Below are 26,513 nucleotides of genomic sequence, written 5' to 3'. Positions count from 1 at the left end.
ATTTAATCCGTTTGTCATCGTCATCATGTTTGTTGCTGCTAATGTAGGGTCGGGAATTCTTCCAGATGCGCCTTTCAGAGGTCAGACACTGCTGTTGGACGAGAAGGCCTGGCTCGCAATCTTCACTCTAATTCATCTCAAAGGTGTTCTATTGGATTGAGGTCAGGACTCATGCCAGTCAAGTTCTTCCACACCAAACACCCTCATCCATGTCTTTATGGATCTTTAGAGGGCTTTAAAGCCCAGCTCCTGAAAAACAACTGCACACCATAATCCCCCCTCCACCAAACTTGGCACATTGTAGTCAGACAAGTACCGTTCTCCTGGCAACCACCAAACCCAGATTTGTCCATCAGATTGCCAGATGGAGAAGCGTGATTTATCACTCCAGAGAATGTGTCTCCACTGCTCTAGAGTCCAGAGGCAGCATGCTTTACACCACTGCATCCGATGCTTTGCATTGCATTTGGTGATGTATGGCTTGGATGCAGCTGCTCGGCCATAGAAACCCATTCCATGAAGCTCTCTACACACTGTTCTTGGGCTAATCTGAAGGCCACATAAAGTTTGGAGGTCTGTAGAGATCGACTCGGCAGAAAGTTGGCCACCTCTTCACACTATGCGCCTCAGCATCTGCTGACCCTGCTCTGTCATTTTACGTGGCCTGCCACTTTGTGGCTGAGTTGCTGTCGTTCCCAGTCGCTTCCACTTTGTTATAATACCACTGAAAGTTGACTGTAGAATATATAGTAGCGAGGAAATTTCACGACTGGACTGGTCACAGTAACACGTTGGTATTCACTGAGCTCCTGAGGGCGACCCATTCTTTCGCAAATTTTTGTAGAAGCAGTCTGCATGCCTAGGTGCCTGATTTTAGACACCTGTAGCCATGGGAATGATTGGAACACCTGAATTCAATTATTTGGAAGGGTGAGTGAATACTTTTGGCAATAAAGTGTATGTGTCATCTCCCCAAGTTGTGGCACACACACAACACACAACTGTTGGTGGTTCTGATACAGCAATAAGACAAGATTCATTTGAAACAGCAGCTCTTAAAATGTTCTACTGCCTCCCAAGTGATGTCAGTGTTTGTTTACATACAGAACATCAAACTGACTGGTTTACACATGTGGAGATGCATTTTAATGCCTGGCGTGACCACACTTGCAATGGTTTTCCTCAGTCATCCCGGTCACAGTGTACAAAAAACACTGGACTTGTAGGTTTTTTTTTGCAGAAGTTTCATCCAAGTAGCTTCTTTAGTTCTAAAGGACTGGTGGAGAGTTGGGAGTTAATGGTCATAACAATATTAATAGTTATTTAACATTTTTAGGACTGACCATGTCAGGAGCACAAGCCTGAGTAGAACAGAAAAATCAAGACAGCCGGTCCACTCCTGCTTCACTTTTAACTAGTGTTCATGTCTCAGCCTATATCCATATTTCAGTGATGAACAGCAGTATGTTTAGTGGCTCCGCTTTACCTTGTTTTGCTTTCAAGTAAGTGGCTGCAGCATCAATACAGCCCAGCTCTGTGTCCACGTGGAAGTTCTTTGCAAAATTCGCTGAGTGGGTTTATTTTAGTAATACTTTGCTCATCCCACCACAAAATTGGATTTATATGGCCAAGTTATATCATATGCACATGTGTGTATGTTCAGAAGCAGTCTTAGGCGTTATTATGGTGGCCGAGAGAGCACAACGCACTGCATCTTAGAAAACACATGCAAATAGACTCAACACCAGCAAATACAAAACGCGCTGCAAACACAAAAACGCACAAAGTCAGAAAATACAAAAACGCCCTGCAAATACAGAACGTGCTGCAAGTACAGAAATGCGCTGCAAATACAGAAACGTGATGCAAACTCAAGAACTCACACAACGGAAATGTTTCCAGAGGACCTTAAAAAGCGATGGACCTTGTTTGCTCAAAACCATCGTGCTAGCAGCTGGCTAACGCAGTGGCCTTGCTACCTGCTCATGGTATGACGCTACTAGTACCACCTCACATTACTTGAGGTAAATTAACCTAAGCTATACCACTCTTTATGATAATTTGTTTGATGAAAATGGTATTGTCGTAACTTGTGTTCAATTCAAACTGTTGCAGTGTTGCAGAGCTTTGGCTAGAGTTCTCTACAGCAGCAAAACATTACATGTCTAAAATTACGTGGAACTAAATTTAGATCTTTAGTTGAGCAGAGTAGTCACTTGATTATGATTTTATTAAGTGGTTCTTAATAAGCTTTTTTACATTTGACAGTTGCTATTTAAAGTTCATACTATAAACTAGTTATCAATAGTTAAAGATACTAAAATAGAGCACGTTTATGATTTTGACTCTGATAGAAATCTGCAGGGGAATTAAACTGCTGTCAACGACGTTAACTCTTTATTATAGATATGAATGAAGGGTGCATTTATGTTTATTACAAGATGATTCTCTCTTTCAGTAACTGGTTCAGCTCATACCCAGCTGTGATGCCTCCTCCATGTCTGCCACAGTCTGTGTACCAGTACCTGCTTCAACAATAGACGGCTGGTGTTAATCCAACTAATCATATTTGAAAAATGTTTGTCCAGCGTGGTGCCTAGAGAGCTACAGAGACCTTCAGAAGAAACCTCTGCAGGCTGGACACGTGCGTGTTGTGTTGTTTAGCTGGTGTGAACTTTAATGGAAAAGCTTTCTTCTTTCCTACTCCATGTGAGGAAGGGTAGCGCTGAACATCCTCATCGTCCTCTAAGGTGGCAGTGACATGCGAGAGGCCAGCAAAATTGAGTTGGTCATCATGATGAAGGAGGACATGCACCCACTTACACATCTGCTCTTCTTCATTCCTATAACCCCAAATCATAATAATTGATCACTAATCATAAACATTTCCGTTGTGTGAGTTTGCAGCGTGTTGTGTGAGTTTGCAGAGCGTTTCTGTACTTGTGGCGCGTTTTTGTGTTTGCTGGTGTTGTGAGTCTATTTGCACGTGTTTTCTCAAGTTGCAGTGCGTTAAGCTCTCTCGGCCACTGTACGTTATTTCTGTCATTCTATTTACATGTTTATTTCAGTATTGAGTCCTGTGTGAAAATGGCATAGAACAGAAAAATCAACATACAATTTTAAACCCAAAGCTGCTTCTCCAACTACTACGCCACAGCGCCCCAGCTGGACAAAACAGTATTTGTTGTTGATGTGTTGTTGATATGTGTAAACTTATTTACACACCATTTATATATTTATTTTAGAAGAGTTGGGAATGAAAGACATGCTTTTTCTTTAAAAAATGGAAAACAATCAAATGATTCAATTTCCTGTTTTTTCTACAAACTGCTGTGAAACTGTTGAGCAGTGTTGTGACGTTAGACTTGACTGCAGGCCTTTACAGAAATTAATGTTTGGAGCAAGCAAGAGGCAGAGGAAATGGCTGCAATACAAAACACATTTCAGTTCAAAATGAAGTGAAGGAGCTCTGTGACAAGATCAAAAATTACAGCTCCCCTGATGCAGAAGAGTCCACTGAGGTACTGACCTGTCAAAATCACACTCTGCGGCAAGAAATTCAACACCATAAGCAAAGTCTTCAAGACAATGCCATGATGAACAGGTTTAAAGAAATCAAAGAAGAACACGAAGCAGCGAGGCAAGAACACAGGGACCTTGAAAAGGAACTCAAGAACCTGAAAGAAAAGATTGAAAATGAAAGGGTTTTGAGGGAAGAGTGTGAAGACATGAAAGATGCCACTCAAGTTTTGAGACAGCAGAATGACTACTTACAAAGGAAAATCCAGGGACTCTCCGAGAAGAATCAACACAACAAATCTTTAGATGAATTTTACAACTTCGCCAAAGAGGGGAGCAAAGCCATCCACCAGCAGAATGAAGCTTTGCAACAGGAGATTCAAGAGGTCTACAGATGGATCGGCAATGAAAAGGCTTTGCATAAGTTGAACGACGCAGTGAAAGTGTCACGAGAGGCCATCAGCTGCCACAATGATGCCCTAAAACAGGTACTCCAGGGTCCCAACAGAGAATATGAGATGCTAAGTGGCCAGAAGATCCTGTGTGAAGAGACGAGGACCTGCATCAAGGCTTTGAAGAGAGAAAATGAAAATTTGCGTGGCTGAGTGTGGCTGGAGAAACAAATATTTTCCAGGAGAATTATGAAAAGCTGATGGCTCAGAAGAAAAACGTAAAGTCACTGAAGGCAGAGAAAAAGGCTCTTAGTCACCAATTTGACTCTAGAATACAATGTACTGACTGCAAAGCTCTTGAAGGAACAATCCTTGGAGAAGAATAATAAACTGAAAGCCAAAATTGAAGCACCCAAGACTGCAACAGGTGCTTAGCAAGGTGCCATTGAAGGTCTTCATAGCAAACTCCAAGGTGAAACTCCCTGAAAGTGGAGAAAGATGCCATCAACTGTTCAATGAATTAGTGTTTACTGTCTGAGTGAACAAGGAGAACATTAATGCACAGATTACTGGAGCAACACTGAACAACAAAGGGCAATTTAGATGGTCTTTGGTATCTCTGAATGTATACTCTTAGTCTTGACTGTGGATTGTGGCACATGAAGAACAAAAAGTTCAGAGTGACTTCAGTAAGAAAAGTGAGGAAGACAGCAACAATGAAGGCCTCAGTGACAGGTGTCCATTCGTAAGACTCATGTGGTTCAGTAAATGTCCATTCGGTAGACACTGACACATGTATTTACTTTTGTAGAGTATTTAAATATGAACATCTTAGGTTGGTGGACACCTGAAACTCTCATGACTATGGGCCTGTAAGGACCAGCTTCCTACCTGTAATTGGAATCAGTTTTGATTCTGTTTTTTTCCCCACAGGATGATACTCTAATGACATATTAATGGCCAGAGGCTCCAGTCTCAAGGTGTGAACAGATGTGAAACTTTTTGGGTACAGATATTGAGACTGTTGTAAACTGATGATAGATTCTATCTCAGTCGACCTCTGCTGTTCTGAGGATTTTCCAGTTTAACATAGATGATTTCATTTATCCCACCTTCTCTGCATAAAAGGTGTTCTCAGAGGATTTTGCTGAATCCTAGTCTGAAGAGCTGGCTGTCCTGTGCTGAGCCATTCATTCATAAATGTTGTTTTTTGTTTCCCCAGTGTACTAGTCTTTACATTCCTCACTGCACTATATTTAAAATAAAACACTCTTTTTACATACAGGTGTTTATGCATTATAAGGACACTTGTCTCCAGGCCGGAATGTTTGTCTCCCAAAGACATGTTGAATGTCAGAAATCTCACTTTGTTACGCCTCCTTAGATGAGAGCAGAGAGAGATGGGGGAGGAAAGACCAGGAGGGAAACGCATATACAAACAGTTCTGCCCTCTGACCCTGCCTGTCACGTAGCACACTTCAAAAACCAACCACACAAAGCACTCAGGTTTTATGACCTGACAGTAGATGATCATGTGCATCAGGGATATGACAAGCTACATTTTAAGATGAAGGGCGTCTGAATGATGGATGATAGAGTGCTAGATCCAGAAGAGGGCAGTGTTGCAGTAATTGCGCCTGAAAGCATTGTGAATGTAAAAATATCCAGTTTAAAAAGAAAAAGGAAAAAAAAATTACATCTGTCCATGTCCTATTTTTTTTTTTTTCTCAAAGTAAATGATAATATTACTTTTCTTTTTAGGTTAATCTTAAAAGGTTAATCTTAGGTTAATCGTAAAAAAAGAACATCGAAATTATGTTTGACATCAACCGAGAAGAATTTAACACAATAAAACAAATGTGCCATTGTTTCTATACTTTTTCAGAAATTGGTTTGTTAGATAAATTACATAAAGGACACTTCTTAAAGTCAGATATTTGTTAATTTGAGTACAGGTTCTTTCCCAATTAATGTTCTGAAGATGATGATCCAACTGCGTTTGTTACGACAAGTTGCAGCAGTACCTGAACACAGCGCAGAGAGCAGCCAACGGCTTGACGTCACGGCCTTACGTGCCTCCACTAGGGCTCAGTCAGCAGCAGAAGGACCCTGAGCAACCGACACATCACTTCATCCCTGCTGCAGGTCCGCTGGGGACAGAGCGGTAAACACGCAGTGGCAGCGTTCGGCTGAGCCCCGCATATAGTTAACTGTTCACCTAGAGTCCTTTCCTCCCTGAGTACCAGGGGATGGAGGAATGACCAGCGGTGACTCCCCTCTTCCTCCTCCGCATCCTCCTGCTGCTCCTCCCTTGCTCGGTCTCCGTGTCCGCTGTCAGCCGTCGGAGCTCTGCCCAGGATGCGGGCTCCGCTGCTCGGCCAGGCTGCGGTGTTTGCGGCGTTGTTGGCGCTGACCACTGGCCTGACAGGTAAGGAGCTGCTGCGTGTCCGTTGCACATCCAGCGTTTAGTGGAATATTTACTGCGTAGGGCCTCTGGGACGGTGCGCATCAGCCCTCAACCACCTTTAACAGGCACGCCGCCCACTTCTGATGAAATAAGCGACTAATAGCCGAGTGTTTGGGTCCTCAGCTTATAGCCGTCTACCGTGGTGTTTGGTGCTGTTTGTCTGTGTGCTTATATTTTAGTGGATTGGTTTATTTATATCGCTAGCTCACTGTGTAATGTACGGAAGAGGATTAGGGCCACGGTAAAAATCGAGGGGTTATGATGCTTTTCCTAGAACTGATCACAGAAAATGTACTTTTTTTTTCTAAAGGGAAAGTCAGTATTTGTCACTTTATTCTTTTTTTTTATCTCTCAGAAATCTAGGATAAACTCTGAGATTAAAGTCTGATTTATCTCATTATTCTGATTCAGGTTTTAATCCCCAAATTGTGGACTTAATGTCCGAATTTTCAGTTTAATCTCTGAACTGTGACTTAAAATTCTGAGATTAAAAGTCAGAGTTTTGAGCTAAAATTCAGAAAGTCTTCAATCAGGTGTCAGAGAACAAAAGTCGGAATTCTGAAGTTAAAATCCAAATTAGGCAGGAAAAAAAATCAAAAAACTTCTGATGTCAGAAAAAAAGATTAGAGATCAAAGTCAAAATTCATATTTTTTCCCATTAATTCTGAGTTTAATGTCAAAATTGTGATTTTAAATTCTGACAGAACTTTTAATCTGATCTCAAAGCAATAAATCAGACTTCAGGATTTAAAGTCATATTATTTATTTTTATTTATTAATTTTTCAGAATTCCAAGATTAAATTCTGAGACCAAATTGGAATTGAGATTTGCATCCCTTTTAATTCTGACTTTAATCCCCATTATTTGCAGATGATGTCCTAATTTTAAGACTTACAGATGCTTTCCTCTCCTCCTTATCAATTATGACCTGCATTTCACCAGTTTCTAACATTTTATTTTTATGATTATTTAATTGAGGGAATGATCTTCAGATTCATTAAAAAAAAAAAAAAAATAAATCTTGTAGTTCTTCGTTGCATCTGTAATCCTCACTGAGCTGTGCTGATGTTCATTCATGATTAGACGTCATTGCCCTTTTTGTTCTGAGATGTAGTGTGATGGTACCCTCCAGCCTTAAAAGCAGTGCTAAAGAGCAATTGATTAATTAAGTAGCTGGCAAAAAGAAGATGGCTGTTGTGATAATCATCCGCTGAATATTCAAAATAGTGCAGTAATCTGAGTAACTCGCATGAATACTTTGCTTTGTGCTTGAGCGAGTCTCTGCTGGTCAAGATTTAAGATACAGCCAAGAACTGATGGGAGCATTTGGCTTTAGTAAAAATGATAAATATTGTTGTCATGACCAATCGCAGGCTCTAACTGGTGCCACGGTGGCTCTGGGCTTTTCCACTCAGTGATATGTGTTGCTGTTGTTGCGTCTGTCTGGGAGACTGTACGGCAGAGATCCCATTAGAGCAGGGAAATGGATGATTCAGAGGCAGAGATGTGAATGGAACAAGTCTGTCGTGGGCCACGGCTTTGGTCTTTGCTGAAGAGGTGTTGGCGGTGGCCTGGTTGTCCTCAGGGACACATTCCTGCTGTCAGGGCTGAAGAGCTTTCCCCCGTCACCAAACTGGATGATGGTGTAACGTCACACGCTTTATTATTGTCTCTACGGTGAAGTAAAGCGCTATACGGGAAACAGCATTTGAACCGTCATGTTTCCCCACAGTCCACTAGTGGTATATTTCTAATTCATTCATGGTCTGCGAACGCTCTCATGTCATCTCATCCAAGTCATCGTAGATCCAAAAAACAAAGATCTATTTAAAATAGATAGATAGATAGATAGATAGATCCTTTATTTATGCTTTGGGAATTTCCATATCCAGTTTAATTGTTTTTGAATTTAAAGCTGTTTAAGATCTGCATTCACATCTGTTGTAAAAGACAGTGACAGCAATATGAAATTAAAGGACAAGCAATTAGCAGCAGTTAAGGCATTTGTCAAGAATGCCTACGTCACTCAGTGCCACATACTTTGTTGCTCTGATTGGTTTCAGTACTGTCCAAGTGCATGCAGAGGTATTTATTTTCTCTGTATCTGTTGAAACATGCCCTGTAATGAAATCCAAATGGTGTGTTACCAGACTCATATGGCTGCCATGTCCTAGTCTTGTGGTACAACAGGAGGAGGAATTTGCTGAGGTGTTAAAGTGGACATTAGGGGCTCCTTTTGACCTTTTCCGTTCAAACTGGGCGATTATGGTTTTATCTGAATAAATAGAGGAAGTCCAACAACCCTTTATAACAAAGTGAAAGCGTTTATAGTTTAAAATAGTGAGGCAAAACATGACTTCAAACTCAAATCTTCACCTACTTGGGTCCCCAGGAATGCACAAACCAAGTGTGAAGTAGATAGGATGAAGAGTTGGTGAGACATAAGACACACATACACAGTACTAGTTGTAGTGGTGAGTTTGTAACTGGACTTGTAGAGTTTCTTGAAGACGGTTCATCCAAGTAGCTTCTTCAGTTCTGAAGAAAAGACGTAAAACTGGACGTAAGCACAAGCACACATACAACTGAAGGAGCTACTTGGATGAGCGGCCAAATATATTCAAGACACTACACAAGTCCAGTCGCCTTTGTTTCTAGCAGTGAGATTTATCTCATACAATTCAGGTACAAATAAACAATGAAGGAGTAAAGCTATTTCTATTAAATAGAAATTTAAATATTTCTATTTAAATAGCTATTTCTTGGCAACCAGCAACCAGGCATCTCGTCAACACAGCCAGGCATCTTGCCATGTTTGGTGCCATTGTGCCTGTGTGGTGATAACAACCTGAGCTCATCTTAACATGTGCTTTAGCCAGAGACACTGCACAGATGAACTTCTTGAACTCTATGCTATGTTAAAGTAAGCCAAGCTAAGCTAATGACATCCTGACCTTAGCTTTTTAATAAACACAACATTGACATGGTGTCCATCATGCTTCTAGAAGAGTATTGCCTTAAAATGGCTTTTGTTTACCATGTAAACGCCATATGAATATCGTCTTCTTGTGGTGTTCACACCCTCATAACTAGAAATTTTCAGAGAGGTCCAAATGTACAGGTTGTGACATATTTGTTGACGTCTTCAGAAAGGCCGGAAGTTTGTAATTTAGTGCTTTCTTTATTGCGCCTAAGCTAGTTAGCTTGCTAATTGTTAGCCTTGGTGGCTTCCAGGCAGCAGCGGTGTTCTTTTGACCTAGACGGACTTACAGTAAAACACTTCTCACATTGTAACCACAAGCTCACGAGTTCCATTTAATGGCAGCATGAGGATCTGGATCCAGTCTTAACACAGTTAAACCCAGCATCTGTTCTGAATACTGTTACAGTTTCACCACACCTCTAGCACGCAGGCTCTCTGTCTCTCTGTCTCTCTGTCTCTCTGTCTCTCTCTCTCGTCACCTATTAGCAGATATCCTCTCTCAACCCGTGATGTCAGCCCTAAGCCTGTGTCTGACACTAAGCCCCTCACAACTCTGAACTTGTTGTTGAGTGTCAAGCTATCCGTCTGTCTGTCCATCTGGTAGGGACAACATAAGGACTATATCCTCTATGGCCCTGGGAAACCGCTGAGGGCTACTGTTGCAGCAATAAATGTCAAGCATCTCTTTTATTATGAAGAGCGTGCTGCAGGAACCTATCACCTTTGTTGAAAGAACCTCACAGAACCTTGTTATTGAGCCAATCAAGACTGGAACCAATTAAGCAGGTATTCACAAAACAAAGGCATAAACCCCAAAAGCATCACAGGCAAATTCTGAGTCAGAAATTAGTATGAAATTTAAATATTTTTTACAGCACAATTGTAGCCATGCCAGCAGCTTGATTCTTCGGATGTGTCCGTTTAATCCAAATATTTCAATAACCAGAGGATAAATCTGGATGCATCTCTGGCTGTTGACCTAGCCACCAGGTGGCTAATATTTTTATTTTTTTTCATTTTATTTTCAGGAAAAATCAGCAACTATTGGGTGAATTTAAATCAATTAGCAATTTAAATCAAGTACCTACTGTATATCTGTGGTGCCCAGAGGATTCATTCAAGAAAACTTGTTGATCCCCTGGTGCACACAGGTCAGAGTTATTACTCATCTGCTGAAATATCTACTAGTATTGACACACCAGTTCATTGTTTCCAGGAGATGCATCCTAGTGACTTTGGTGAACCTTCTCATTTCATGCCATTATCAGGATAAAATCTGAATTTGTCCCGTATTACAAAACTAATGACATTTGCATCTGCTGGTTCTAGGTGATATTAGGACTGGGTATCGCTACTGATTTCCTGACTCAATTCAGTTCTGATTAGCAGGGCTCGGATATGAATTCATTTAGAAACATTTCTGTGTTTGAATCGTTTCACTTAAAACATTGGTTTAACTGTAGTTTCTCATCTTTTATATGTCATCAGTCCAGTCACCTTTCAGTCCTGACGGTGCTCTCAGAGTTGGAGTTTCTGTCATGTTTTGGATCTCCCTCACATGTCGGCTAATGACAGGATTCAGGAAATGGCGTGTATTTCAAAAATCGATTTGAGGTTTTTGTAAATTGATGTCAGTATTTCCAATAAAATCGTTTTGTTTGTTTTTTTAACCCAGCCCTAAGTAATGCATGAAATAAGTTAATCCCAGCATAATTGCCTCCCTTCTCTCCCCTTCTCTATGCTGACATATTGTTGTTATTTTATTTTTTTTGAGTCACCAGCATATCTGAGTGTTGCTGGTTTACATTCAGCTGTTAGGCCCAGCCCCTCAACAAAAGGAAGTTTCTTGATACTGAATTAGTTCAGTTTGCAATGTCCAGGGCGTAACAGACCTCTGTGGTACGTTTGTAAAAAGTTTATCGAAACTAACCATAGCAGCATGACAAACCCGTGGAAGCACCTGAAACTAAAGCATACAGCAAATGGAAATTTGTGTCTCTGTGAGATCCTCACATTAGCTCCTGTCCCAGCTCCAAAATCATAACTGAATGAGCAGCAAGCTGCGGTGCCCTCATTTTTCAGTTTAACAAGACAGGGTGAGATGCAGGGAAACTACAGAAGCTGAAGTATCTGATGGTGTTGCCCAGAAACTGTGGTCAGTTGTATTTGAATGTGAAAGTATTCAAATCGGTTGAGTGAGTTATAGCGTGTATTCAGTGGGGAGTTTCTTTTGGCAGCCAAATGCAACGGGTTCACATTTTTACTCCTGTCACTTTAAAGTTCAATGGTTCTCAGAGGTTCATCATTCTCTCTGTTTTTTAGGATCAGTGAGTAGATTTTAGAGGGCTTGATTTGCAGAAACGCAGTACACCGTTCATCATTATGTGGAGCGAAGGAATGGAAAGCCAGTGAATCCTGCACGCTGGTCCTTTAAGCATTTAGTCGTCTCTACATTTAAGCACTTTTTGGTCTTCTGGAAATGAAATGACAAAGTTAATACTCTGACACCTAGGATCTCTGTGGTCCACGTTAAGGCTGAGAGGAGCGTGGCACTCTGATCTTAATCATCCCATTGTAAAGCTTTGCATAGATTAAGCGCTGCTGCGCTAGCGTCTAAGGGCAGGCTATTGTGTTCGTTGTATGAACTAGGTGTACAGTGTGATGGCTGCTTCATCTTCAATGCAGCAAGGGCCATTACATAAACATGCACACCTGGGTAACTGTTACGAAAATGCTCATTTCACCATGCCAACCTGCATGTATACATGGGATGTGTGGTGTTGTATTATGCTGCATAGAAGAAATTCATTCGTCTGTAATCTCCCAAAGAGATATCCACTTTACCTTTTTTTGACAGCCTGAAAGGAACCTCTGAATAATGGCTATCTTTTAAATGTTCCCCTGCCTTTTTCTACTTGACACAACAGCCTGAGACAAACCCTCCATCCTTGACTTGTGCATCCCTGCCATGACTCACCCCCAGTGATGATGTCACACCTCCTCGGTTGCCATGGATGTCGTCATGGCAACCAGGGTCTAGTTTCTTGTAGCAGAGATGAGAGCGGTTCCAGTGTGGAAGCTAAAGGGGTTAATATTGAAAGCTGGCCTCATTAATTTCTTTCCCCCGTGGCATCAGGAGCACCTCCAGATGCTCTGCAGGACGGAGAGTCCAGCTTTATTCCGCTCTGCACAGCAGCGCTGGCCTCCGACATCTTCTGTTATCTGTGTGTGAAGTAAATGGATGCACTGTCACAGCAAAACAACAAGTGCAATAGATACTCCCTGTGGGAGGCATATGCAGTAATGCTGTGATTCTGAGTCAGCGTACTGTAGGGGTGTAATGGATAAACCCAGCTAACCCCATTTCATTCATTCCTAGTACAAGGAAATTACTTTGGCACTCCCAAATAATAGATATTACTAAAAACAGACACAGTATAATAAAAGAACATAAACAGATCAGCCATAACACTGATTATCTGGTTATCATGGTACCTATCAATGGGTGGGATATATATAAGGCAGCAAGTGAACATTTTGTTCTCAGAGTTGATGTTAGAAGCAGGAAAAAAATAGAAAGACCTGAGTGACTTTGACAAGAACCAAAATGTGATGGCTAGACGACTGGGTCAGAGCATCTCCAGAACTGCAGCTCTGGTGGGGTGGGGTGTTCCTGGTCTGCAGTGGTCAGTACCTTTCAAAAGTGGTCCAAGGAAGGAAAATAGGTGAACCAGTTAGAGGGTCGTGGGTGGTCAAGACTCACTGATGGTCGTGGGAAGCGACGGCTTCCATGTTTAGTCAAATTGTTGAAAAAAGGACAATTCAGGATAATGCTCAATGCCACAAAGAAAAAAAAATGGTACAGGAATGGTTAGAGGAGCCAACGGCTTCATCTCCTTCACTATCAAACCACCATTCTGTTTATTAAACCTCACTGAATGGGAAAGACAAAATTGCAAGATAAAACAACAGGGCAATAAGTTAAAGGAACAGGTTCAATCAGTTTAAAAAGTCTGTATCATCAGAGAAATTCCAGTCATTCCATGGACACTGGCCTCTGTTTTTTGGAGTCACTGTTAAGCCTTCTTGGGGATTGGGGTGGCATTAGATTGGTGGCACTGGTATTCATTTTTAAATTTCATTATGGGTTCTTCAGTGGAGACGTCTTCCCTTTCTCCTTTCCATTAGAGATCAGCCCCGCTACTGTTATCTCATTTATGCACACTCATTTATGAATAAAATAGCAAGAGGTGCACTGCTTAGTAGGGAACCACAATTACCATTAGAGGATTTAGAAATATATACTAAAACAAATTCTCAAAAAGCAAACAAAACACCAAAACCTTTCAGTACGATTTGCAATAACAATACCACAATCTTAATAGCACTTTACCCCCTCATCTGTTGACGTTCCATTAACTACAGAGGCTGCTTGATTTGTATTGCAGAATTTTTAGAAGATATTCAATAGCATTGGTTTCCCTGTATTATCCTCAGATGCCGATAGCTTGAGGTTTGGATTACCCTACACGTACATGTCCCAACAGTTGTTTACCTACACAGCCATAAAGCCTCCAGGAACATGCTTACGCACCTGCACCATAGACTGTTACATATCACATCAGACAGGCAGCGCTGGCCTCCCATTGACAAAACGGTGTTGCAGCAGCAGACTAGACAAGGTCAGGCTGTCCTCTCCTATCAGTTCTCAAGTTACAGGTATGTTTTCCGGCATGGCTTTTTCATTGAGATGCCTCGTAATAGAGCTTGGCAGTCTTTTATGACCTCGAGTAGACTGCTTTTAATTTCGTATCACTAAAGAATACTTCGGCAGATGTGTTGCAGATAAGCTGTTCGGTAAGCCATCCCGTCTGTTTAGAGGTGGTTGTTCCCGTTTAACATGGATGGCTTCCTTTACTCCTCTCTGCACACCTTGCTGTACTGGACAGCCTATACAACATAGCATAGTTTGGGTGTTTAATTCTTGGAATTCTTGGGACAGTGACAGTTACAAAGAGCCTTTCATCACAGGGATATGTAAAAAGCTTTACCCTCTGTCTCACCACTACTCTTCAGGACCAGGTTTGTGTTCACTCAACCAGTCTGCCGTTCAAGTGGCTGAAAACAACATTGTGTTGCATAGTGTTTTCCGATCAAGTTTCTTTTGCCCCCCACTATGATCTCAAATAAACAAAAGTTCCCTCCCTGGAGATTCCTAAAGTCTTCTCTTCCTTGTATTCTCCTAGATGTGACTGGATTCAGTCCAATAAATAGAGCTGTCAAAGTTGTAGTTGTCAATGTAGTGTGGAAAGGGTAGCTCATACCCTGGCTCTAGAAAACCTGTGTTCTCCAGAAATGTTCTGGTCATCCAACACCATAAACTCCCTAACCGTCTCTGGAATATTTTTCTCCGTGACGCTGTCTCCAGGAAACCTTTCTCTTCTTTTAGACACAGTGTTCCGTGTTTGTTGTTGTTGTTTTGGTGTAGCCTTGGCCTGAGTGGACTCCATGGATTCTGTTTACTGATTATTTTTTGTAGGTGTTGAATCAAGTTGGTAGTATTGAATGAGGACCTCCTACTACCACCTCACTAAACATCCACATTGAACAGTTTACTAACTACTGTCTGACTGACTTCATTTTCCAAAGTAAAGTTGTTCCACACAGCAGACATGTTTAGTCATGTTAAGTTGGTTCTTCTTCTTCTCCTTCTTGCATTTTTGTGGAAGAAGATGCTGTGATGCGACAGGGGCTTCGCTTTGGTTTATGGCATAAATAACTAAGGTACAGAAGATCAAGCTTGGCTGAATTCTGGAAACTGGATTCTGGACAGGAAACTGCTCTTTAACAGGTTAAAGAGCAGTTTCCTGTCAGTGAGTGTGTATGCCTTTGCTCCTGTTGAACATTTAATTACAAAGGGTGAGATGGCTGCAGTAGGCCTTACCCAACCCCTGGTCATGCCATCATAAACGGAGATAATGGCCCTGGAATCAGAATTGTCTTCCAGGTTTCTCTGGGTGAGGCAAATGACGGCCACTCCACAAACTGACCGTTAGCACACGTGATCTGTATTTTCATGTGTCGATCATTTGTTGCTGGGCGAACGAAATTTCTCCGCCTCTCCTTTCAAGAAGTAGAGCTCCACCGCTGTGCACCTTCTCCAAGAGTTTGAAACGGCGTTTGAGCTGCTTTAGAAAATAGTCACTATGTTGGTTTATTCTGGTCAGTGAGTTTAATCCAGCCATGACTTTCTTCTGGGCAAGCAAGTCAAAGGCGTTTTCTAGAATGTCAAAATTTTTCTATTAAAATCAGCAAAAGAAAACATTGAACCTGAAATCCTAGAATTGTATTCTCTGTTTTTGATAGTACAAAATTTTGGAAATACAGTATTTAAAGTGAGGAAATTATGAACACAGAAAACATATTTGCAGAGTGCTGTCAAAAGAAACATCTGTGTCATGTCTTCCTCCACAGGATCTCATCTGTGCCCTCGGAGTTTAGACTGTGCCCGCGAAAAACGACACTTCTGCCCACCGGGCAGCTCATTCTGCGGGCCCTGCCTGCACCCTCTGGTGGAGAACTCCCATGGCCACTGTGTGGTCAAGAGGAGACATTTTCATCACTCTACCCAGCCCAGTAAAGGTAGGTGGTGGGTCCTGACTATGATAGCTAGACAGCTGCATTCAGTTCAGCTTGTTCTGACCGTTTTACACTGGAAACATTGATTTGTTAATGTGACTATGGAACACAAAGAGAACATCAAGCAAATGAGCAGTCAGCAGAGTGCTCAAATATATGCTAATTGCCAGCTAATTCATAAGCTTCCCTGCCCATCTGTGTCCTCTTCACATGAGTCATGTGTTTTAGCCTCCGTTTAACATCAGAGGACGTTTGTGTTAGGAGAAATATGTCAGGTAATTTACAGTGTGATTTTTACTTTGGCTGATTTGAATTAAGATCACAGACGACCTCCTCGTTTAAATTACTACAAGCCCCCATTGTCAAACTAGTAACTGTACAAATAGAGCACGAATCGGCAGCTCTGTGATTTTAGTGGGGAGTTTTTATTTTTTTAAGAGTTTTCTTTGACCCATGTCTTATTTTCTGTCTCTTTTCATCTAAGAATTATAAAGGCTGAGTTATAATTCAGAGCTGGGACGTCTGTTAGGGTGCGAGGTCGAGATGTTGCTGACCCATTCACAGGGAAAAGCTCAAAACCATCAGAAGAATGTTGTCGCGGAAGATGATGAGATGGATGAGATGCGAGGCAGCATATACTGATGTGTTGGATTTTTTTTTATATATATAAATATATTATCATTAATCCATATCTGCATAGTAAATAACGCTGTGATAAAGTACAGAGTTATATATGATCTTACCTGAAGCAGAAAGTAGCAGAGACATCATAACCATGGAGGGGGTCATTTCTAATGACGTCCCCAGGTAAAACTAGTCCTGTGTGAATAGGGCTTGCTGTCTGTCAGAGTTAACGTCCGGTGCTGATTAACAGTCATTGATTGTCGTGTCGGTCATGTCTTCTTCTGCCAGTGACGTCAGAAGCACCATTCACACAGGACTAGTTTTACCTGGAGGCGTCATGTGACTTAGAAATGACCCCATACGTCTGTGTTTTGTGTGGTTCATTCACACAGGATGAATAAACTCCGTGTTGTACTCTAATTTACTGACTTTATCTTTGGTTATGTGTCCACTTTCTGCTTCCACTCCACTACATGTCAGAGGTAATATTCTACCTTTTTTGACAGCTTTAGTTACTTTGTACATTTGGATTAATAAGAAAGATTATATGTTTAATATAAAACATGATTTTAATCTGCTCTTCTTCTGATGTGATGAACACATAAATGCATAACTAAATGATGCAACACTTAAAAATATTCTGCTACGCATGTCATCCATTCTTCTTATGGTTTTGATCCTTTTTTTCGTGAAAGGGTCCCTTCTGTGCGGCGACATAGTGATTTTTCACCCCAACAGCTGTCCAAACTCGAGAGAAAAGGCACAAATCAAACAAAACTCTTAAAAGAATAAAAACACACCACCAAATCACAAAAATTCCGATTGGAGCTGGGTTAGTTTTATCACAGGGCCTGTGTTAGGAGAAATAGAGCAGGTCATTTATGGTGTGATTTTAACTAGTTCTAGGTCTAGCTCCCAGGCTAACAACCCTATTTCATAATATTAAAACCCCTGTAGTCTGAGCTCCAGTCTTGAACCACACAGCCAGTTATTGTTAGAAACAGCACGGTATTATATCTCATAATTGAAACTGTATCAACTTAAAATGATTTCACAGTGTGGCCTTGAATTCAGCTGGACTCTCCTACACACTGTTGACACTGTACTAGGCAACACAAAGCAATATCCTGTCACTTGGCTGTCCTTCTTTCTCTCCTCCTCATCCTTAACCCTGTTGCCATGGAGAGAAATTCCATTCATGACTCTGTGGAAGACCTGCTCCATCATTCACATGTACATCTCTTTGTTTCCTCGCCTGTTTTGCCTTCTCTTTTTCATTGTTGCCCTCTGCCCCCACTTGTAGTCTGGAGTGAGATCAGAGCACAGAGCAGCCGGCCCACACACGCACACACATCACTATTTTCCTGCAAACCGAATAGTAATCTGACTCAGTTCCACCTGTCCAACACATATTCATCCTCCCACGTACAGTTTAATGAGCAACACACTCCATCACCCTCAGCTCTGGTGTGTTTGTAACCTGCGTGACTGCAGTGCAGCACAGGATCTCATTGGTGGAGGGACAGTAACGCTGTTCAAACAGTAATGACTGCAGTTATTTTTTATACCACATGAGGGCATGGTTATCCTTTTTTGAAATCATGAGTGGGCATCCTACTATAAGGGCTTCATGGAAATAGACATGATTTCGGAACCATGTATGGAAGTATCGTGTTGTGAAAGTTCTTTAATAAATCACTAGAATGATTCTTTAATTTACAATTTAAGTACTAAAGAACTTTTGATATAGGATTTTTATTTTGGAGGCCTCCACCTTTACACCTGCTGCTGACGTCGTTGGAGTCCGTTCTTCAACACGTCAGGGCTCTTTTAATGGCAAAAGGAAGACCCACGCAATAAGTGTCAGGGGGTTGTAATGTTATGGCTGATCGATTGTGATTGTTTCCTGCTGCCACGTGATTCTTCTGAGGGCGGGGGGAGGTATTATTTGGATGCTTGGTTAAAAGGCAGCGATGGATTCTGATTCTGTGTTCCTCCAGGTAAGGCGAGCACCTACCCTGAGCTGGACGAGGAGATCGACTTCCTCTCTGCAATCATCAGTGAGCAGAGGACCGAGTCCAGGCTGCCAGGTACAGGACGGGTCAGCATTTGTTTCACAGCACGAATAAATCCGACTGAATAAATGCAAACTTTTCACTCCTTATTCCAGCTCCACCCTCGAAGGATGTCAAATCTGGCTCTGTCCATGGAGCAGCTTCCACAGAGCAGCCCACCATCCAGAGCGCATCCTTCACCAGCACATCTCCACCCATGACCACCACCGCGAACCACACCCCTGCTCTGCTCAGCCAACCCATCATCCTCCCCTACCACTCTAATGACCACGTCTTCATCAGTAAGTAAAATCCAGTAAAATATGAATCACTTGTACTCTCCCAAGCCCACATGACCATCAGCACAACCTCCCGCAGGACCTTTCAGACTAGATTTAAGCAAAACTTTTCGGGGAAGGCCATGACTTAATTTCCTGCTAATTAACCGAAGAAAGGATCATTCATTGATTTGAGATCTTAACTCAGCAGAACATTGAGGCCATTTCAGTTAAATGATCGCCTTTGTTCGGCCAAATGTTAGCACTCCACATTCTGGAATCTCGAGACCGACCATGAATTAACCGTAGTGTTGGGCACAACAGAGCCCATATGTGACTGTTGATCAGTTCTGCCTCGCTCCGTTATTGCAGTTGCTTGATTCACTCATTCTCAGCAGCTCCCCTTTCAGCTCCGCACTCATTCCCTGAGCTTTCAGATAGGAATCATGTCTTCGTCTGATGGCCGCAGACCCTTGCAGCATTCTCTCCCCCTGACTGTCTGTTTCCATCTCTTCTCAGTCATGAGCAGCGTCTTTATTGTGGCGGGTTTGCTGGTGTTCATTGCAGCAGGAGCTTGTTGGGTCAGGTAAGATATTTATTACTTCATCTCTACATTGCTGTATGAGACCTGTTTTAGGTCAGTTAGGATTACCAAAATTATTTCTATTTGCTAAATGCCACAATAATGAGAGAGAATTTCTTAGAGAATTTTTTATTACTTTCTTCAAAGTCAGACACAAAGATTACTATGTCTTTAAACAATGAAGGAAAGCCCTGATGATGATGTCATGGCTTTGGAAGCTTCTGATAGGTTAACAGACAACATTTGAGTTAATTGGAGGCACACCTGTGGATGTATTTTAAGGCTACACCTCAAACACACTGCTTTCTTGTTTGACATCATGGGAAAATCAAAAGAAATCAGCCAAGATATCAGGAAGAGAACTGTGGAGCTCCACAAGTCTGGTTCATCCTTGGGTATAATTTCCAGATGCTTGAAGGTGCCACGTTCATCTGTTCAAACAATTATACGCAAGTATAGACACCATTGGAATGTCCAGCCATCAAACCGGTCAGGAAGGAGACGTTTTCTGTGTCCCAGAGATGAACGTATTTTGGTCCAAAACATGTGAATCAACCCCAAAACAAAAACTAAAGACCTTGTCAAGATGATGGCTGAAGCTGGTAAGAGAGTGTCATTCTCCAAAGTGAAACGAGTCCTGTACTGACATGGACTGAAAGGCCACTCACCGAGGAAGAAGCCATTACTCCAAAAGCAACATAAAAAAAGCCAGATTACAGTTTGCAAATACACACAGGGACGAAGACCTTAATTTTTGGAGACATGTTCTGTGATCTGATGAAACTGTTTGGCCATAATGACCATCGTTACATTTGGAGGAAAAAGGGGGAAGCTTGTAAGCCTGAGAACACCATCCCAACTGTGAAGTATGGGAGTGGTAGCATCATGTTGTGGGGCTGTTTTGCCACAGGAGGAACTGGGGCACTTCATAAAATAGATGGCATCATGAGGAAAGAACATTATGTGGAAATATTGAAGCACCATCTCAAGACATCAGCCAGGAAGTTAAAGCTTGGGCACAAATGGGTCTTCCAAATGGACAATGACCCTAAGCATACTGCCAAAGTAGCTACAAAGTGGCTTAAGGACAACAAAAAATGTTTTGGAGTTGCCATCACAAAGCCCCGATCTCAATCCCATAGAAAATTTGTGGGCAGATCTGAAAAGGCGTGTGCGAGTGAGGTGGCCTACAACCCTGACTCAGTTACACAAGTTCTGTCAGGAGGAATGGACCAGAATTCCAGCAGACTATTGTGAGAAGCTTGTGGAAGGATACCCAAAACGTTTGACCCAAATCATACAGTTTAAAGGCAATGCTACCAAATACTAAGGAAATGTATGTAAACTTCTGACTTTGAAGAAAGATAAAATAAAAAATTCTCTAACAAATTGTCTCTTTCATTATTGTGGCATTTAGCAAATAGAAATAATTTTGGTAATCCTAACTGACCTAAAACAGGAGAGGTTTGTTCTGATTTAACTTCAGACTAAAATTCTAAAATACACATTCAGTAAAAAAAAAAACTTGATTGATCAACTTGAGGGTTTAACTTTTTTATTGTCATTCAACACATACCACTACTCTATAGCTCCTTTTTCAATCATAAAAGCATTCTAATGATTCACTGAAGACTAAGGAACTCATTCTGGACTTCAGGAAGTGCAACCTGGCCTCCACATTCCCCAGATCTCAATCCAATCAAGGCCTCTGCTATATGTCTATACATTTGTGATGTTTACATTTAGCGACTGTTCAGAATAATGTCGGTCGCTTTCAAACATCTCGTTTCTGTTTGTTTGTCACAGATTGCAGAAAGGGGTGCGTCTAACTCAGAAGGTGGACTACCGTGCTTACGGACTAATGAGAGCCCAAACCTTTGACAATTTGGTGAGTAGGAAGTTGCTGAAACTTTCACTGAAAGTTGGTTAAAATCTTGGCGAAAGCGTTTTATGAATTTCTTTAAAACCACCATATACGAATATATGGAGCATAAGAATATATACGTCTATAAAGGAATATATAAAGCAACATAAGACTATACAGGTCTATATAATAATATATAAGGTGACAAAAGACCATACAGGTCTATAGCCTATAAGAAAGGTGACCAGGGGTCGCGTTAACCGAATATTTTCAACGGTCAATGACGGAAAAATCTGAGTCTGCCATTCTGACAGATTGCAATTCACACCCCAGACCACTTGGTGGCGAGTGAGCATATTAATTGGCTCTTGTCTCTCTTGATTAGTAGTGTAAGAGTCGGTTAAGTTTCGTTTCTCTGCCGGCCGAATAGATGGCTGCTGACTCCCGATTAAGCAGGGATCCACGAGTATCGGTTATGAGTCGGTTAAGTTTCGTTTCTCTGCCGGCCGAATAGATGGCGGCTGACTCCCGATTAAGCAGGGATCCACGAGTATCGGTTATGAGTCGGTTAAGTTTCGTTTCTCTGCCTATTGTGAGTGAGTGGCTTAGTGCCTTAGTTTTTGCTGTTTGCTGGTGGTCAAGTCGGGTAGTACGTTTTGTTTCTCTGATGAGTGAGATGTAAGATGCTTGAATGGTGCCGTTTATTGATTATATATCAATCAAACGTGATAGGACTCAACTGAGCCGGTTAAATACACGTCTAGATTCATGATTCTAAGAGTCGTCTTTGACGGCCGGTTGTATGAGCCGGATCTTTTTTTCCACCGCTACTGAATATTAATTAAAAATTTGTGAAAATTAAATACTATTTGTGTCAGTATAATTATTTAAAAAAAAAAAAAAAAAAAATGAAAGTGACGGGTAAAAATGGATTATGACGGATTTTTATGACCCTGTCAGTCAAAATGACAGACAACAAAAACGTCTAGTGCAACCTCTGAAGGTGACATAACACTATACAGGCCTATATAAGAATATATAAGGTGACATAAGATTATACAGGTCTATATAAGAATTGTAAGGTGACTTAAGACTATACAGGCCTATATAAGAATATATAAGGTGACTTAAGACTATACAGGCCTATATAAGAATATATAAGGTGACATAAGACTATACAGGCCTATATAAGAATATATAAGGTGACATAAGACTATACAGGTCTATATAAGAATATATAAGGTGACATAAGACTATAAGAATTATAAGGTGACATAAGAATACACAGGTCTATATAAGAATATATAAGGTGACATAAGACTATACAGGTCTATATAAGAATTATAAGGTGACATAAGCAAATACAGGTCTATATGAGAATATATAATGTGACATAAGAATATATAGGTCTATATAAGAATATACAGTATAAGGTGCTACAAGAATATATAGGTCTAGATAAGAATATATAAAGCAATATGAGAACATATATGTCACCACAAATAGAATAGAATATTTATTGGAGGACCAACGGCTGGTCCTTTCATCAGTTTCAGAACTTCAACACGTGCAGTAGGGGCACGTCCTGTGTGTAAATGTCAGCTAAACGATGTGACTGGATGTGGGTGAATACCTCTGAGTTTCTCATGTCCCCTCTGACCCATGGTGTTTTCCAGCCTGGGGACAGGAACTTGGCTCACAGTGCCCAGATGTACCACTACCAGCACCAGAAGCAGCAGATGCTCTCCCTGGAGAAGTGAGTCACACTCCTGGGCCAGACATGCTCATCCCTCCTGGCCATGTGTGTCTGCCTCAGGCCCTTGTCTCTTCCTGCCCTCTCTGCCTCATTGAATCAGTGCTGAATGTTTTATGACGTTGCGTATGTGATCTTTGCAGACACAAGGACGAGCCAAAAGTTCCTGACTCAGGAGCATCAACAGATGAGGAGAACGAGGACGGAGATTTCACGGTGTATGAGTGTCCTGGGTTGGCACCAGTGAGTAAACTGTTCTGAATTAAACTCATTTATCAGTAACAAGTAACATTTATGCAAACTTCGGACTTTTAGTTTGGACTTGACAAGTTTGATTCTGAAGTACAGACTCTTAAGGACAGGAGGATACCTGATGATCAATCTGGAATTGGAAAAGCGGTGTACTTGAAATGCATTCTGGGATCCATGGTTGTCCCAAGTCCACAAAAGTAATCTCTCAGTAAATTCTTGATAAAATGGACGGGGAAAGGAAGACCTCTGAGTATTTGAACTGGTACTTTGAATATGTTGCCAGTCTCTTGATACCGATTGGGACATCCCTAGTTTTAACCACGATCTTCATATGTAGAGGGCATGGTCATTTTTCTTCTCCATAGAAAACATTTCATGTCTGATAATGAACTATGTTCTGTCCATCTTTAGACAGGGGAAATGGAGGTGAAGAACCCGCTGTTTGACGACTCCACCCTTTACGTGCAGAGATTCCACAAGTAAACCTGGACACTGAGGCGTTTCACACTCCTAACGCAGCACCTGTGTGTACAAATGGTTGAATTTACACACTCCACATAGACTGCTGTGCTCAGTCCAACCCTTTAAATGGACAGGATGGAAAGAGTGAAGTAGCCCACATGGAGGAGGGAGAGGAGCATTTCTTGTTTGAAGTAGGACTGAAACTGGGACCAATGTTTCCCACTCTACAGACGCTTTCCATTTGGTTTTATGACACCAACCTTTTTTCTTTGTTGTGTTCACACATTTACTGTCAGCCTCTACCTAAGAACTTCTTCTGGTCAGGTTGTAGATAAACATATCGTATCTGAAAGAATCTGGTTGTATAGGAGACACCGGTGACACAGAGGTTTCTTGTGTTCACTAATGAGTAAATTCTCCTTCTTCCGTTGAGTTCTCACCACAGGCTTTTGTTTTATTTCAGTATTTAAAAAAAACAAAAACGAATGCAGTTTTAATATTTCATGAGCACACCTCCATGCCGCACCGTGAACTGTATCAGTATGTTGCTGTATGTAGCCATTGTGGTCTCAGTCTAGTTCCTCTATCCATTAACTGACGACGCTCTGTAAGAAACCTGAGAGATAATATGCATTTACAAGTTTCTTGTGCAAACTTGCTAATGAAGATTTATACACACACTCTTATACAGTATACAGTATACAGTATACAGTATATATATACCTTGAATGATTTCAAAGGAATTTGAAACCTCTTTATCTGAGCTCTGAAACAGAGTCCGTCTGTATATAGGGTACCTGGCTAACATGGCCCGTCCCCATGGTTTTGTGATTTGTATATAGCTGCTAATATGTACAGGGAAGCAACCTTACGTCTCACTCTGTGGGTTTGTACACATGTTCCTCTCAGTTCCTTAGTGCTGTGTCCTTTATATAGCCTGTATTTGCAGGGTTCCTACACAAGTGTCAGAGAGGTAGAGATGCCCACGTTTTTAAAAAATAATAATTTGACGCATTCTATTTTTTGTACCAGTTAACAAAAGTGAAATCATGTGTAGATGGGGTTAGATAGTACAATGCTTTTATTGAAAGAAAGTGAATGGGGAAATGTTTTCAATTTTGGTAAGTCTGCATTGTGCAAAAGCAAAGGAAAAAGATTACGTCATGCAGCCACGTGACTGCTCACTCAAGGCTTATTTTCATTAAAGACACTAATATGTACACATAATTGAGAACAATTCAGGTGAGACACACTAAAATAGACCCTTCTGACTCCAGACGAACGTCCCTGCTCATCCAAGAATATCTATAAAAGCTTGGAAGCCCATTTATATACCGGAGCTGCAAATTTTACAGTGGAGCATCTCAGAAAAAAACATCCACATTTGCTTTAAGCAGCCAGATAGACACTAGTCCAACCCTTTAAACGAATGGAATGGTGTCCTTTGTCATGCATATATAACCCGATCAGCCACAATATCAAAAACCATGAAGAGTAAAACAGTGAAAACATTGATCATCTCGCTACAATGCAATGATGCAATGCTGGGAAACCTTTCATCCTGGCATGTGCTACACAAACGTAAACATACATAAACGTTATTGTCCCATAGCTATGACACTTCCCAATGGCTGCAGCCTTCCCAACAGGACAGCTCGGCCTATAACAATACAGAAACTGCTCAACAAAAAACATTAAAATAGCAAAAGGTCTTGGCCTCCACACTCCTCACATCCCAAACTAATTGAGTATCTACTGGATGCACTGGAACAAACCTGATCCACATGGATCCCTCCACTCAACCCATAGGTCCCGAAGGCCCCCACTAATAACGTCCTGGTTGCATATATCACAGGACACCCTCAGAAGACTCCTGTCCATTCCCAGATTAACTAATTTGGACACAAAATGTTAGGCATGTGGTTGTAATGTTGTGGCTGATTGGTGTACATCATCATTTGTGGATGATGTATTACACTATTATCACACTGATTCCAGTGGATGAGTTACACCCATCTAAGACTAAAGCAGTCTAAAACCTTCTTTCACGAACGCTCAGTTTTTGTTGAGCTTTTAAAACTGCATCATACACAGATGTGTTCTGTTGATTTCAGTGATGTGGGTGGAACAAGAGGAACAACCTCTGCTCCCTCCAAAAATCACCAGTCTTTTGTCATCAAGCTAGGCTCTGTATAGGGACACGTGTATTAGCCTGCATTAGCTTTAGCTTGGTGTCCCCAATAAGCCTCCAACTGAGTGTATACAGTCCACATAATGGGATATAAAGAATGCACCGATCAACAACTGTCAGTGGACCGCCATGTCAAAATACCTCCGCATCAATTGGATAGTCCTACAACCAATCAGAGACATTTAGTTTTAAACAAATTCAACTCATAAAGCCCGCACAAATGCTTTGATTGGCCCAGCAGATCAGTTCCCAGTGGAACAAACTATGTTTGTAGGTGGGGAAGTTGGTCTGACTTGCAGGCTAGGGAGTTGGGGTTTTAATGGGAACATCTGTCCGTGTTTCCCACCTATAAATCTCATGGCTAGGGGCTGTTAATGACCAGATTACTTATGATTGGAGGAATCAGTTTTCTTTCTCCAATGAAAGGGACTCTTAACAATTCATTACTGGC

General features: G+C 41.4%; 1 protein-coding gene across 1 annotated transcript; it reads left to right on the top strand.

The window, feature by feature from the left end:
* The first annotated feature begins 4,891 nt into the window (after positions 1-4,891).
* On the top strand, positions 4,892-24,551 carry npdc1b (neural proliferation, differentiation and control, 1b). Its single transcript, XM_084552006.1, is given in 10 exon segments — positions 4,892-6,250; positions 6,253-6,339; positions 15,837-16,004; positions 18,626-18,715; positions 18,796-18,981; positions 19,477-19,543; positions 21,347-21,428; positions 23,081-23,160; positions 23,301-23,400; positions 23,821-24,551. Coding segments are annotated over 10 exon segments (1,014 nt in total). The 5' UTR covers positions 4,892-6,168; the 3' UTR covers positions 23,893-24,551.
* Positions 24,552-26,513: the final 1,962 nt, after the last annotated feature.

The sequence above is a fragment of the Chelon labrosus genome (assembly GCF_963514085.1).
Source record: "Chelon labrosus genome assembly, chromosome: 9".
Taxonomy (NCBI): domain Eukaryota; kingdom Metazoa; phylum Chordata; class Actinopteri; order Mugiliformes; family Mugilidae; genus Chelon; species Chelon labrosus.
Note: the sequence above shows the minus strand (reverse complement) of the source record. Positions and strands in the feature narration are given on the sequence as shown.